Below are 12,087 nucleotides of genomic sequence, written 5' to 3' on the forward strand. Positions count from 1 at the left end.
ACACGCACACACCCTTCGCTGTTGCCTGTGTTCATGTGCACGTTTTGCTCACAACGTCGTGTTTCTACGCTCTCCTTGGCGCTGGTGTGATAGTGAGGCGCTCACAGCATACACGCCAAGCTGAGCAGCAGCAGCAGCAGCACGCCGGCGAAGCAGTCGCACACACACGCACAAGCGAGAGATGGAAAAGAAAGCCATGCGCGCAGCACGGTGATGCTTGCGTGAGCAACTGCGGTGGTGGTACGGGGCGCAGCGGGAGCAAAACGAGACAAAAAATGGGGGAAAAGAAACGGCACTGCGGGAGTCGTCCTAATAAATGGCGGCACAGCTGAAAGAGGATAAAAGAGAGGCGTGGGGGAGGGAGGAGGAGGGCGCGTGTGTACGTGCCCGTGCCGTTGTCGGTGAACACGGAATCAGCAAGTCTTGTGGTGTTTTTTATATATCGGTCTTCTTTTTCTTTGGGGGGGGCTCAAAGTCTTTCCCCCCTCTCCCTCTCCCTCTCCCTCTCCCTCCCTCTTCTCCCTCCCGCTCCCTTCGTTACTCGCCGTGGTAGTGTTTTCCTCACGCAACGGCAATGACAGCAACATAAGGAGCATCACGGGCGATTGGGGCGGTGCATGGGGTGTGCGCGGCACGCCTTCTTGTGTGCTTGTGTTAAGCCCGTACCTATAAGATGAGAAACAGCAAAACACCACCTACAGAGAGGCAGAGGAAAGCAAAGTGACGATGCTGGATCGCCGAGGGCTGATCTGCTGCGCACCCGCGCTGTGGGGCGCATCTGTGCAGACCCACGCACGGCGTGCTCGCCTCCTTTCCCTTGCTCGAGAGCGACGCACAGGCGAAAAAGCACGCCACCGTGTTTCCGCCTCTCTCTCTCCCCCTCTGATGAGCTCTTGGCGGACGCGTGCCGTTGTACGTGCTGGAGAGGTGGATAGTAAGGGGGTGGGGGGTGGAGGGGCTGGCAGAGCACAAAGTCGCCGCTCTGGGTGCCACACAGGGCCGCCACCGCCTAGGACCCCCTCACGCACACGCACCGTCTCTCACTCACACACACTCTCGCCCTCCTCGTTTCTCGGTGGCACCCTCTTTCACTTCGCAATCCTGCACGTTTGTGCAAACCTCAACCTTCTCTACCCACTCACCCATCCCCCGCTCTCACCACCACCACCACCACCACACACACGGCTGTAAGCACATGCACGCAAGCCTGCACGGGTTCAGAGCGTACCAAGCTGTGCTCTCTTCTCCGTCCCGCTGGCTACTTGGTATCTTTTCTTCTTGGCTCCTTCACCCCTTTTTCTCTCCACGATGCTCCGCAAGTCGGCTGCGCGGTGGGTATGGCTCGGCGGCTCAGGCTCCTCGCCGGCGCTCGGGCTCGACCTCCGCTCTCCAGCCGGGCAGTTCGTCAACGTCGTCCCAGAGGGTACGCAACCGCGGCGCACGGCAGGCCATTTCCACGCCACGCCGCAGGCGAACAGCCTCGCCGCGACTCACTACGCGCACGCCCCAGAGCTGCGGCACATGGCCGATGGGGCTGCCATGTCGCTGAGCGGCCAGCGCATGCCTGTGTTGAAGCCGACACTCTCCAAGTGGTCTCGACAGCTCCGTTCCGACATCTACGATGAACTACTGAAGCTGCCGCTGCGTTACGCGCTGCATGACTTCCGTACGCTGCAAGCACACATTCACGCCGTGCCGGGCATCGCCACGAGTGCGAACGGCAGTGCTGCTGCCGGAGAGCGACTGCCGCCTGGAGTGTACCACGCCTCGAGCAGCCTCTTCGCCAAGTCAACGGATGCTCCGACGTACTACGCGGTGGCAGGCCGCGACTCGGCAGTCGGCTACGCACCACCGCTCGGCCCTGCCGACCCCGTTGACGTCATTCCCTTCTTTGTTCACCGCACCAGCAACGGCCACCTCCCCGGCAAGGTCTACTCCATGAACGCCAAGACGCTCATGCCGGCTTTCTACATGCGAATCCAGAACGTTGAAGGTGACATATTCCGCTTTGAGGAGGAGCTGATGAAGATCTTTCCGACCAAGAAGATCTTCGTACGCAGCCACTCCGTGTACGTCTACAACGTGAACCTGGACGGACGTGCTGTCCTACATCACTGGCTGCTGGGGCTGGGGTTTTAAGTGAGCAAAGCGAAAGTGATGCGGCCCACGCATGGCTGAGAGGGGCATGTCTCTGTGTGGGGGGTGGGGGGTGCGGATCAGGGTGGAGGAGGAAGATGGATGCATTTTCATCAGGCATCTGCGCCACCCCTCTCCACCCTTCTTATTTCCTTCACTGGAGGTACATTCGTAAAGCACACAGGCATGTGCCAGGGTACTGCACACGTGGTCGCATCACTATGACTACACATCAGCGCAGCCTCTGCCGCCGGGTCTTTGAAGTGTGTATGTCTGGGTCACAGTACTATCGGCTAGGGCTCCTTCCATGAATCGCCGGCCACCATCACGTGGGGGAACTGCGCGGGGTGACGAGTGTATCGGTGGGGGAGAAGGTCATATGTGGTGGGTACAGTGCGCGGGCAATGAATCACAGGCACAGAATCGCAGCGAGGCATCTGACAGCGGGTGGGGTGTAGGGTGAAGGGGGGAGTGCTGAGCAGTTGTCCCACGATGATGATCAACTGCATCATCCTTACTCCACCCCCAGCCGACTCCCTCCCCCCCCCCCTCTCCCTTCTTGACACCTTCTGCCCATATTCTACGCCTTGCCTATGGCCTGTCCACCCCTAAGGTACCGCTACACTAGCATGAGCCTGCATGCTTCTCTCGTGCTCTTTCCTTACTCGCCTTCCCCCCCCCCCACCTCTCCTCTTCTTCGCTCAGTCGCTCTTCTCTATTTATCGTGAGCCTTAGACATAGCCGCCGCTGTCGTCATCACCAACATATCATCTCTGCCCCCCCTTCCGCACACCCTCTGACTCTCTGTCGCAATAAACTACGCGCAGGAGGCGGTCTGGGCGTCGGCTTGACTCTCCACATCAGGAACAAGGCGAAGGGAAAGAAAAGGGAATCTGAACAAAAAAAACCCAATCGTGCCGGGGGCGCCTGCCCGCCTGCCTGTGTGTGCGTATCCGCTGGAGTGGCGGTGTTAGGCAAAAATCGAGTGTTTGCTGAAGCCCACTCGCCTTCTCTCGCGTCTGTCTTGTCAGAAGTGCGCAGCAGAACTCCTCAGGCCATTGTTGTCTTCGTATTGGACTCTCATCTCATTCTCGCCTTCTCCCACTTTCTCTCGTGCTCGTGCTCGATCTCACCGCACACGCTTCTCTGCCCCTCGCTGGGTTCCTCCCCCCTCCCCTTTGCTCCGGCATCTCTGCTTGAGCGTGCGTCTGTGTGCTGGGCCCTCTCTCCCTCTTTTCTCGCTGCACACCCTTTGCCCACCACGACCCCCTCCGCCACCATCATCGCCATCATTGCTGGCGGCGCCATCTTACGCGCTGTTTCTCTCCGCGACTGACAAGCGGCATTGTCTTTGTCTTTTTTTTTTTCGGTTTTGAGGAGTCGCCAACCCGCACTCGCCCACGCGCGCACATGAAAATTCCCCTGTAGCGCTTTCTCTCTGCTCTTACACCGCGATCAACTCACTTCTGGCGTGTGTGTGTGTGTGCGCGCGCCTCTTTGGCCCACTCCGCTGCTCGCCTTGAACTTGGCCGGCCTCATCTGTGTTGATTGTCTGACTTCGCAGCACCCCCCCCCCTCACGCCTCCTCGACCGCGGCCTCATGGCATTTGCCGCCCCTGCCTGTACGCGCGCGTCCTCGCGTAGCAGGACCGCCTTTACACGGCTCTGCTTGACTGCTCTGTGGTGCGTGCTGTGCATGGGAATGCGGAGAGAGACGATGGCCGTTGCACAGGGCTCGGCCTCCGCCGAGACCGGCACCTGCAGTTATACCATCTGGACAACCACGCCACCACCGCTGGAGAGCGCACCTGTAGTCTACCCACCCGGCGCCTTGGCGTACCAGCCGCAGAACCACACGATCCCATCAGAGAGCTTCTTCAGGTCCTACTGGTACGTTGCAATTACTCTCATCTTGTGTGTCGTGTGTGGCTTCTACATCTTACTGGCGGCGTTGATCATCTACCACTTCAGCTTCTACGCGCAGCAACAGGCGCAGAAGGTGGTGATGATGGCATACCTGACGGAAGGCTACTTCCACCTCGACGGCAAGGAAATCCATGGTGGGCGGACGCAGACGAGGGTGCGTTCTGGGGCGCGCGCGCCAAGCTCATGCAGTAGCTCGCTTAGCCGTCAGCCATCCGACTCGTACGACCATGGCAACTCACCACACGATGACCGCTACGGTAGCGTGAGCCCGTCGTCCTCGTTGGAGGCGGACGACACCGTCACTCAGATGAACCCTCTGCAGCGCTAAGAGCAGCAGCAGCAGCGAGCAAAACGGCGAAAGCGGGGGGAATGAGAGGCAAGTCGGGTGTGCAGGTGTGTGTGTGTACGAGCTCGTCGTGGCGTACTAATTGGGGAGGCGTGCGTGTGGTGGGGGGAAGGAGGTGTGAGGCGAACGCGAGACTCCCTCTTGCAAGCTGTTGGCGGAAAATGAGGGGTAGGTGAGCCGTGCGTGGGCACCTCCATTGGAGTGCTTGCGTGCATGTATAGGCAGGTGTGTCGTGCCAGCCCGTTGGTGCTGCGCTTCCGCTCAGCCTTCTCTCTTCTCGCGCCTCCCCCCCTCCTCCCCCTCCTCCGTCTCTCTTGCTCTTGTTGGTTTGCGCCATGCTCGCCGCAGCCGCCCCAAGTCACCGCCCCTGCGTTGGTGCACACCGGCTGGTGCTTCGTTGGGTCCTCATATATGTGCGGGCTTTGACGCGCGCCTGTATGGGCTCGTTCTTGTCTGTTTGATTCTCCCCTCTCCTCTCCTCTCCTCCCCCCTCTCTTCTCACGTGTCAATGGGTGGGTGAGTGGGTGTATTTCTGTTGGCCTTCTCCCCCTTCATTGCTGGCCTCGTCTTCTCTCGATGTAGCCTTGCCCATCTCTTCTTAACCGCTGGTGTGTATAGTAACGTTCATGTGCTTACTTCTCTCCCCCCCTCCCTCCCTCCCACTCCACCGTCGCCCTCCTTCACGCTCGCTTTTGCCGCCTTCTCTCCCTCGTTGGATCGCGGGGCTTTGTTTTTTTGCTTTTCGTATTTTTTTGGTGCCCCCCTCCCCCCTCTCCCAGTCGGTGGGATCGTTTGATTGATTGATTTATTTTTGGGGGGAGGGAGGGGGCTCGTTAGTTTCACAACTGTTTGGAATTCTTCGCTGCTGACATCCACGCGCGCGCGCATGTGCGGGGCGTGGATGGCGGTAGTAGGCTTGCGCGTGGCAAGTGGGCGATGTGTGTACATGACGGCCCCTTTTGTGGTTTGTGGCGGTGCCGTTGGCACTGTTGCGCCGCTCTCTCTCTTCACTTTTTGTTGTTATTTTCAGTTTTGCTGTTGTTTCCCTGGCTCCTCTCGTAATAGACGCGTTGCACCTTCCCCCCTCCCCCCCCAAACAGTGGGCGGGTGAGCGTTGTGGGACGGTGCTGATCCCTCATTAGTGGGGCGTCGCCGCATCCTTCCTCCCACCTCATTTAAATGACTCTTGACGATTGCCTGCACGTGCGTGCGTCACGGGGCACAAAACAGAAGATGGTGGGCCCACCGTGCCGTACTACTTCACACCTGTGTGTGTGGGTGTGGGCTGTTGGCGCGTGTACGCTGACATGAATGCGCCAACTCACAATGCAACGAGCACCAGCAGCGGTAGCCGAACGCCAGCGCCAAAACATACGAAGAGAAGGAAACGATTAGGTGGCAATGAGGAAGTGCGCTTGGAGGGGTGGGGTGGCATCTCAGTGAAAAGAAGAAATACGCAGAGAAAAGGATGCGTCACCCACGCACGAGCACCTCTCTGTGTGGGGGGGGGGGAGTGTGTACGTTCATTGAAAGAGTGAAGATGGGGGAGGGTGTGCAGTTCTCCCAGGCGTACACTCACACCCGCACATGGGCGTGCGCGCTCTTCTACTCTGTATGGCCTACCGCCCCTCCAATCCACCGCTTCACGCCCAGAGTAGATTGATGGCTTCCACGCCATGACCAGTAAATAAGCGCTGTCCTCCTCTCCCTCCCTACTTCCTCTGCAATCTGATCTCGTTCTCACTTCACCCCACTCTCCCCCTCCCACGCGGTACAACTAGAAATACATACACACTACTGACACAGCAACAGCTCCACCACCACCACCACCACCACCCCTCCCTCCTGAAGTGACGTGTGTTGATGTGTTGTTGTTTTCTGTGAGGGAGCTCGTCTTGGCTGCATTTCACTCTTCGACTTCACTCCCTCGCTCTCGCTCTCTTGTCGTACATTTTCCCCCTTTTCCTCCTTTGGCTTCCCCTTCTCCCACCACCTACTGGAGCATCTGCATGTATACAGCGCTTTTTTTTCTTTCTCTCTCTCTCTCTCTCTCTGCTTTCTCGTCGAATCACATCTTCTGTCCGTGCCCGTGCGCTTGGCTCCCTCCCCTCCTCCTCCTGCTGCTGTTGCCGCTTCCCGCCTCTGACTGTCGTCACAGACGTTATGTTTTGTGTGTTTTTTTCCCCCTGTTGTTTCCCCTCTCTTCTTCTCCTGTCGTTTTTTTTCTCGTTTTGGGGGGTTGGGTGTGAAGGCGGCTGCGTGTGCGCTCTCTCGCTCGTCTGCACCACTTCAGTCGCCGCCGGCGTTGTCGCGCGCGCGAACTCACGCAGTGGTTTGCTCATTCTGTTTCTGTCCCGTCTCATTCTTCAGCTCGCTTTCCCTGTGTCAACTCCTCCCTCCCTCCCTCCCTCCTCCTCCTCCGCCCTTTCTGCGTTCTCTCTCGCTTCCCACTTCGTTGCTCAATAGAGAGAACGAGCGAGGGCGATATACGCGGCACGGAGCATCACCACCACCACCATCACCACCACCACCACCACCACCCCCAACACACCCATCTCACACGACTCTGCGGTTGCGGCAGCCTATACGGAGCCCATTGGCCAACTGCCTTCACGGCCCATGATGTCGTTCCCACTGTACCACCCAAAGATGAGCTCAGCGACTAAGCCGACCCTTCGTTCTAAGCTTGCGCTGTGGTGCGCGCTGTGCTGGCTGGGGTCAAGCGCCGCTCGCGCAGCTGTGCCCCGCTCCTTCACCCTCTCGCTCTCTAGCTCTGCACACGCAGAGGTATGGATGGCGGCCTCGGTGCCGACGAGTGGCCCGGACGTTGAATTTCCGCCGAACAGCGTCGTATATGAGCGTGAGAAGTATAGTCTTCCGCCAAAGTCGTTCTTCAGCAGGAACTGGTACGTTGGCATCCTCATCATTGTGCTGGTGGTGCTCGCCGCTTACACTCTACTGGCGGTGTGGGTTTGCTACCGCCTGGAGTACGCGGAGCAGCGAAAGGCGAAGAAGGTGGTGGAGCAGGCATACGCGACGAACGGCTTCTTCGACCTCGACCGCTACATCGGCCGCGGCGCGACGGGCATTCCGGCGGAACAGTGTAACCGCAGCAGCAATAGCTCCGGGACGGCACTGCGCAGTACTCAGCTTTCGAGGTTGCTCGATGAACAGGAAGAGACCTATGGCTCGTACAGCAGCAGCGACAGCTCGCCTTGGTCGGAAAGCGACGAAGATGCTGTGGTTCACGTGAACCCGCTTCAGCCCCAGGCAGAAGTGCTGAGGTAACCCGCCAATTGACAAGCCATTAACAGACGCGAAGGTAAGAGAGAGGGAGGGAGGGAGGGAGAGAGACACGCACAAGGATCAGGTTTGGGGAAGAGGACGGGGGAATCAACGGGGAAAGAGGAGGCTTCGGTCGCCCGTCCTTGTCCTGAATTATGCGGTGTGTAGGACACAACAATGGTGGACATGGCACGAAGGGAGTACAACATTTTGAAAATGAGAATACACAGACGTGGACAGTGAGCTACCTGATGCTGTAGTGCTTGACACACCATCATGTGTCCTCTTCCCCTTTCACTCACCTACTCGAGAACTCACCGCCTCCCTCTCTCCCGTCTGCCTGCCTCGCTCTCGCTCTCTTTCCATTATCTCGTTTCTCCCTACTCTTCTCCTCCTGGGTTGGCTGCCTTACGTGCCCTCCTGTGGAGGCGCGTTTTTTTTTTCTGTTTCTTCTCCAGCGAATGGGCGGGTGTACCCCCCCCCCCTCCTCCTCCTCCTCCGTCATCCTTCCCTGCGCACACACGTGTAGGGGGGGGGATGCATGTGTACATGTATGCCCTCGTTAGTCCTCGTTTTGAGGTTCGTTCGGTTTTCTGTTTTTCGTTTTCTTTTTTTTTTGTTTTGGAAAGGGGGTGGTTTGTGTGTGGAGGGGGAGAGAGGGGGTAATCGAGCATGCGCGCATGCGAAGCGAATAGCCTCGTCGTGGTTGCTCTTGTCAGTCGTTTGCTCTCTTCGCTCAAGTGATCTCTCCGTGGCGGCGGGGCTTCTTTCTACCCCCCTCATCCCCCCTTTGTTTTGCTATGGTTCCCCGTCTGTCACTCTCGCTGTCTCTCTCTCTCTCTTGACGGGAAGAGCGACCGTGAAGCTGGTGACGGGTGTCTGCGTGGATGTGCACAGCAACCTGTTTGACCCTCTCTCTCCCTTGGTTTTTTTCCCCTTTCGCCTGCGGCTCCGGAGTTCGGACTTGTCGGTGTAAGAGAACCGCCTCACGGCGAACGAACGAGCTCAATGCTTCAGCCAACTCCTCCGACCACCACTATCGCCGTTATTGTTTTCATCTCGCCTCCCTGTTGATCTACTGTCGTCTTCATGTCAGCATCTTCTCTCAAGTGTTTCTATCTTCTCTCGTTCCTTGTGCGACGCGACGCATATAGGCGCCAATACCTACACAAATCACACACACAGTTGCTCACACACGCGTAATACTGTGAGGGTATGGAGGTACGTCATTATGTGATATTGGATTCTTTTTTGCTTTGTCATAAATGCAGTGTGTGGGTGTGTGGGGGGGAGGTGATTAGCGATGCGTGTGCTCCGTGTAACGGCTGAGTCCTTCTCCCCATCTGCAGGGCCCTCTTCCATTACCGCATCTCAGCCCCTTACCTTTGTACGTCTTCGCCAGTAATGTTGTCACCCTTGGCGTTTTTCTCCGCCACTAAGGGTTACTCTCTCAGTGCGGGCCTGCAAGTTGCCACCTTCTCTGGTTTGCTTTCCGTCTGTATGTTGTCGGCACTCAGAGTCGGGCGGAGACCTCAGCGCGTGGTATCGCAGGGTCCTGCACCCGCCTCCCCACTCGGTGTGGGGAAGTGGAGCAGCCCCCACCCCCTCTATCGCCGCCACATGCGGAGCCACTCGTGGCGATCGCAGGGCCACGTGCCTACGACGCGGGGGAGGCCACAGCGCTGCGTCGGAGCGGCCCGCGACCGTGAGGATGCCTGTGCCATCCACATGATGGGCAGAGCGCCAGCGCGGCTGAGCTCGCGCACTGCTGTAACGCGCGCGTCTGCGGCTGTTGGGCACCACGCGCTGGGGCCTGCGACGGGCCGGGGTGGCGCGGGGGGAGGCATTGGGAGCCGATGTGGTGTGGTAGGGAATAGAAAGGTTGGCAAGGGAAACAGGAACTCCGGGGTGAGCGAGAGGGAGAGTGTGCGTGCCATCATCGAGCCGCTCACTCTCCACCGCTGCACTCGCGGGAGCGTGTGTGCGTGGATACACGCGTGCTCGAGTCGCTCGCATCGCTCTCGGAGTCCTCGCGCCAGTGCCTGCCACCGAAGCCCGGTACCCCGCCTCCCATGCGACTCGCAGGCAGCCCCCTCCCCTCCTCCCCCCTGCACGTCTCGGCTCACCAAATCGCGTTGTCCGCCACAGCGGGCGCCTGTCCACTGCGTGCTCGGTACTGTGTGCCGCTTTACCTACGGAGGCACGGAAGGGGAGGCAGCGCAGAGGGGAGGCGGATGGGGGATTAGGGTGGGCCACCATGTCCATCCCCTTCACCAGCCACCGCCACCGCCCGCACCCCCTCTGCTCTCACGCAGCTCCTAGAGCGCCTCCCTCCCTCTCCTGCACTCGTGGTGGCCACCCTGATCGAGTTCGCTCTCCCCGTCCTTCGCTTCGCGTGTGCGTCCATCTCTGCTGCTCGTCTGGTGGTTGCGGCGCTGGCACTGCGCTGCGGACGTCTAGGCGGTCGCTCTGCTCTCATCACGGCGGCCACTCCAAGCGGACGCCGCTGCGCTCCTCTGCACAACGATGTAGGCATACCGAAGGATGGCGCGTGGTGCCTCTCCCCTCCTCCTCCCCTGCGGCCGCTCTTTGGTGCGATGAGCCCCACCCGGTTTTGAAGGCAGCGCAGATGAGCGGTAACACAATACCCACGAAAAGCGCCCGTTACGTCGCGGCGGCGACCGGGCTGTGGACGTGGTTGTTGCCTCTTCGTCATGGGAAGTGAGGGAGGGTGGGGCGGGAGAGGGGGGTCACACGCCGCCGTGTGCCTCCCGGACTGGGAATGCTGCCGGCCAACCGTCACCCCCTCGCTCGCCTCCTTGCGTCCTTCTCTCCTTCCTATGCCGCCACGCGGTGGCACCAGCAGCCCCTGCGGGACAGCACCGAAGGGGTGCATGCGCATCCACCATCCAACGCTCTGCTGACCTCGCTCCGCTCCAGCCCCCTCTCTCACGCTGGGGGAGCGGTGCGAGACAGGAACACTCTGCCTGCGGCCGTGGTCTTCATTGCGCAGGGGGGGTCCCCCGCTGCCGCTGAGCTCTGATGGGCTGGTCCCGGAATAGCAGTCGTGCATGGGCTTCTCCTGCATGGCCAAGCCTCGCGCTGCTGGGGGAGAGGGTGCAGGTGTCTAAGGCACTCATCTGCCGGCTGGAGGACCTCGCCCAGAGCACGCGCCCGCTGCTAGGAGAAGAAGCGGATGCCGGCTTGCGATGCCTCTGCGGCGTCCGTGTGCATTTCCTCCGACTGTGCCCTCCGTCCCCTGCGCCCGGCCCCCCTCCGTGTGGCGCTGCTGCCGCTCCCCCGCTGCCGGCGCGGCGTGTGTGTCGCGTCCACCGGCGAGCGCTTCCTCCGCACGTGCGTGTGGGCGCCAGCGGATGGCCCCCCACCCCCCGCTTTCGCTGTGCGCGTGTCGCACTCTCGCGGGCCTGCCGCCTCGCCGCACTCTCCCCCACCTCCCTCTCCGTCTCTCCTCTCCCCTTCCACCCTGCCCTCCTCCCTCATGCCGCTCGCCCTCTCACCACCAACACGCACGCACACGCGGCAGCACCAACGACGTTGCTTTGCGAAGACTCGACTCGCCCTCGCTCTCCCCCTCTCGCCCCCACCACTACGCCACCCCCTCTGCTGTGCACCGCCGCCCCACCGCCCTCCGTGTGCTGCTGTGCGTCTGCCAAAATGGAGTTCACCCTCGCCCTTCTGCTCTACGCGGTCCTCCAGTTCATCGCGTTCCTTTTTGTGCTCGTGGCCACGCCCATCGACATGTTTCGCCTGAAGGAGGACGGCAGATTTGACAACAGTCTTTGCATTACGCTGTGGGGGTTAAAGAATAAGTGCTACGGACTCAAGTACGAAGACGACGTGTTTTCTTTGTGGAGCGTTTGCGGGACCCGCACGCAACGTTTCCGCACTTCTCAGGCGTTCGCTATCATCTCCATCTTCGTGTACGGCTTGGCGGCCGTCTTGGGCTTCATTCTGCTGTGGTGCTGCACTTACCTCCGCTTCGTCTGCCTGGCGCTCAACGTCACCGGCATCGTCACGCTGTGCGTCGTGTGGGCGTCCATGGCGGTGACCTACTACACGTTGGATGGACAGTGCTTTGGAATGCGGTTTAGCATGAAATTTGGCTCCGGCTTCGTGCTGTTGGTGATGGCCTGGTGCCTGGACATTATCAACATCGTGCTCTTGCTGCTCTCGTGGCCGGTCGGCCATGCGAGTGAGAACGTGGAAACAAAGGAATAGACGCGGCGAGGGGAGGCGGAGGGGGCCGGCGGACGCGGAGGCACTGTGGCGGTGGACGGGCGGCGCGGCAGCGCACCGCGAGAACCCAAGCGCACCGCCTGGCCCCGTGCCCGCACGTGCCCCTCGCCCTCCCTCCCCCCGGTGCGTGCGTCCTT

At 60.2% G+C, this 12,087-nt stretch overlaps 4 protein-coding genes across 4 annotated transcripts, besides 1 other annotated feature; all 4 read left to right on the forward strand.

Annotated features, from left to right (window-relative positions):
- Positions 1-1,308: 1,308 nt before the first annotated feature.
- On the forward strand, positions 1,309-2,139 carry LPMP_080580 (hypothetical protein; the record flags this gene model as incomplete). The annotated part of the gene is made up of 1 exon (XM_010705887.1): positions 1,309-2,139. One exon carries the CDS (start codon positions 1,309-1,311, stop codon positions 2,137-2,139), a length of 831 nt encoding a protein of 276 aa, XP_010704189.1.
- Positions 2,140-3,736: 1,597 nt separating this feature from the next.
- LPMP_080590 (hypothetical protein) lies at positions 3,737-4,390 on the forward strand (the record flags this gene model as incomplete). The annotated part of the gene is made up of 1 exon (XM_010705888.1): positions 3,737-4,390. One exon carries the CDS (start codon positions 3,737-3,739, stop codon positions 4,388-4,390), a length of 654 nt encoding a protein of 217 aa, XP_010704190.1.
- Positions 4,391-7,027: 2,637 nt separating this feature from the next.
- LPMP_080600 (hypothetical protein) lies at positions 7,028-7,696 on the forward strand (the record flags this gene model as incomplete). Its single annotated transcript, XM_010705889.1, has 1 exon — positions 7,028-7,696. One exon carries the CDS (start codon positions 7,028-7,030, stop codon positions 7,694-7,696), a length of 669 nt encoding a protein of 222 aa, XP_010704191.1.
- Positions 7,697-9,218: 1,522 nt separating this feature from the next.
- Positions 9,219-9,578: a repeat region.
- A 1,790-nt stretch (positions 9,579-11,368) lies between these two features.
- On the forward strand, positions 11,369-11,932 carry LPMP_080610 (amastin-like protein; the record flags this gene model as incomplete). The annotated part of the gene is made up of 1 exon (XM_010705890.1): positions 11,369-11,932. The coding sequence occupies one exon, from the start codon at positions 11,369-11,371 to the stop codon at positions 11,930-11,932; it is 564 nt and encodes a 187-aa protein (XP_010704192.1).
- Between the last annotated feature and the right edge of the window lie 155 nt (positions 11,933-12,087).

The sequence above is a fragment of the Leishmania panamensis genome, assembly GCF_000755165.1.
Source record: "Leishmania panamensis strain MHOM/PA/94/PSC-1 chromosome 8 sequence".
Taxonomy (NCBI): Eukaryota; Euglenozoa; class Kinetoplastea; order Trypanosomatida; family Trypanosomatidae; genus Leishmania; species Leishmania panamensis.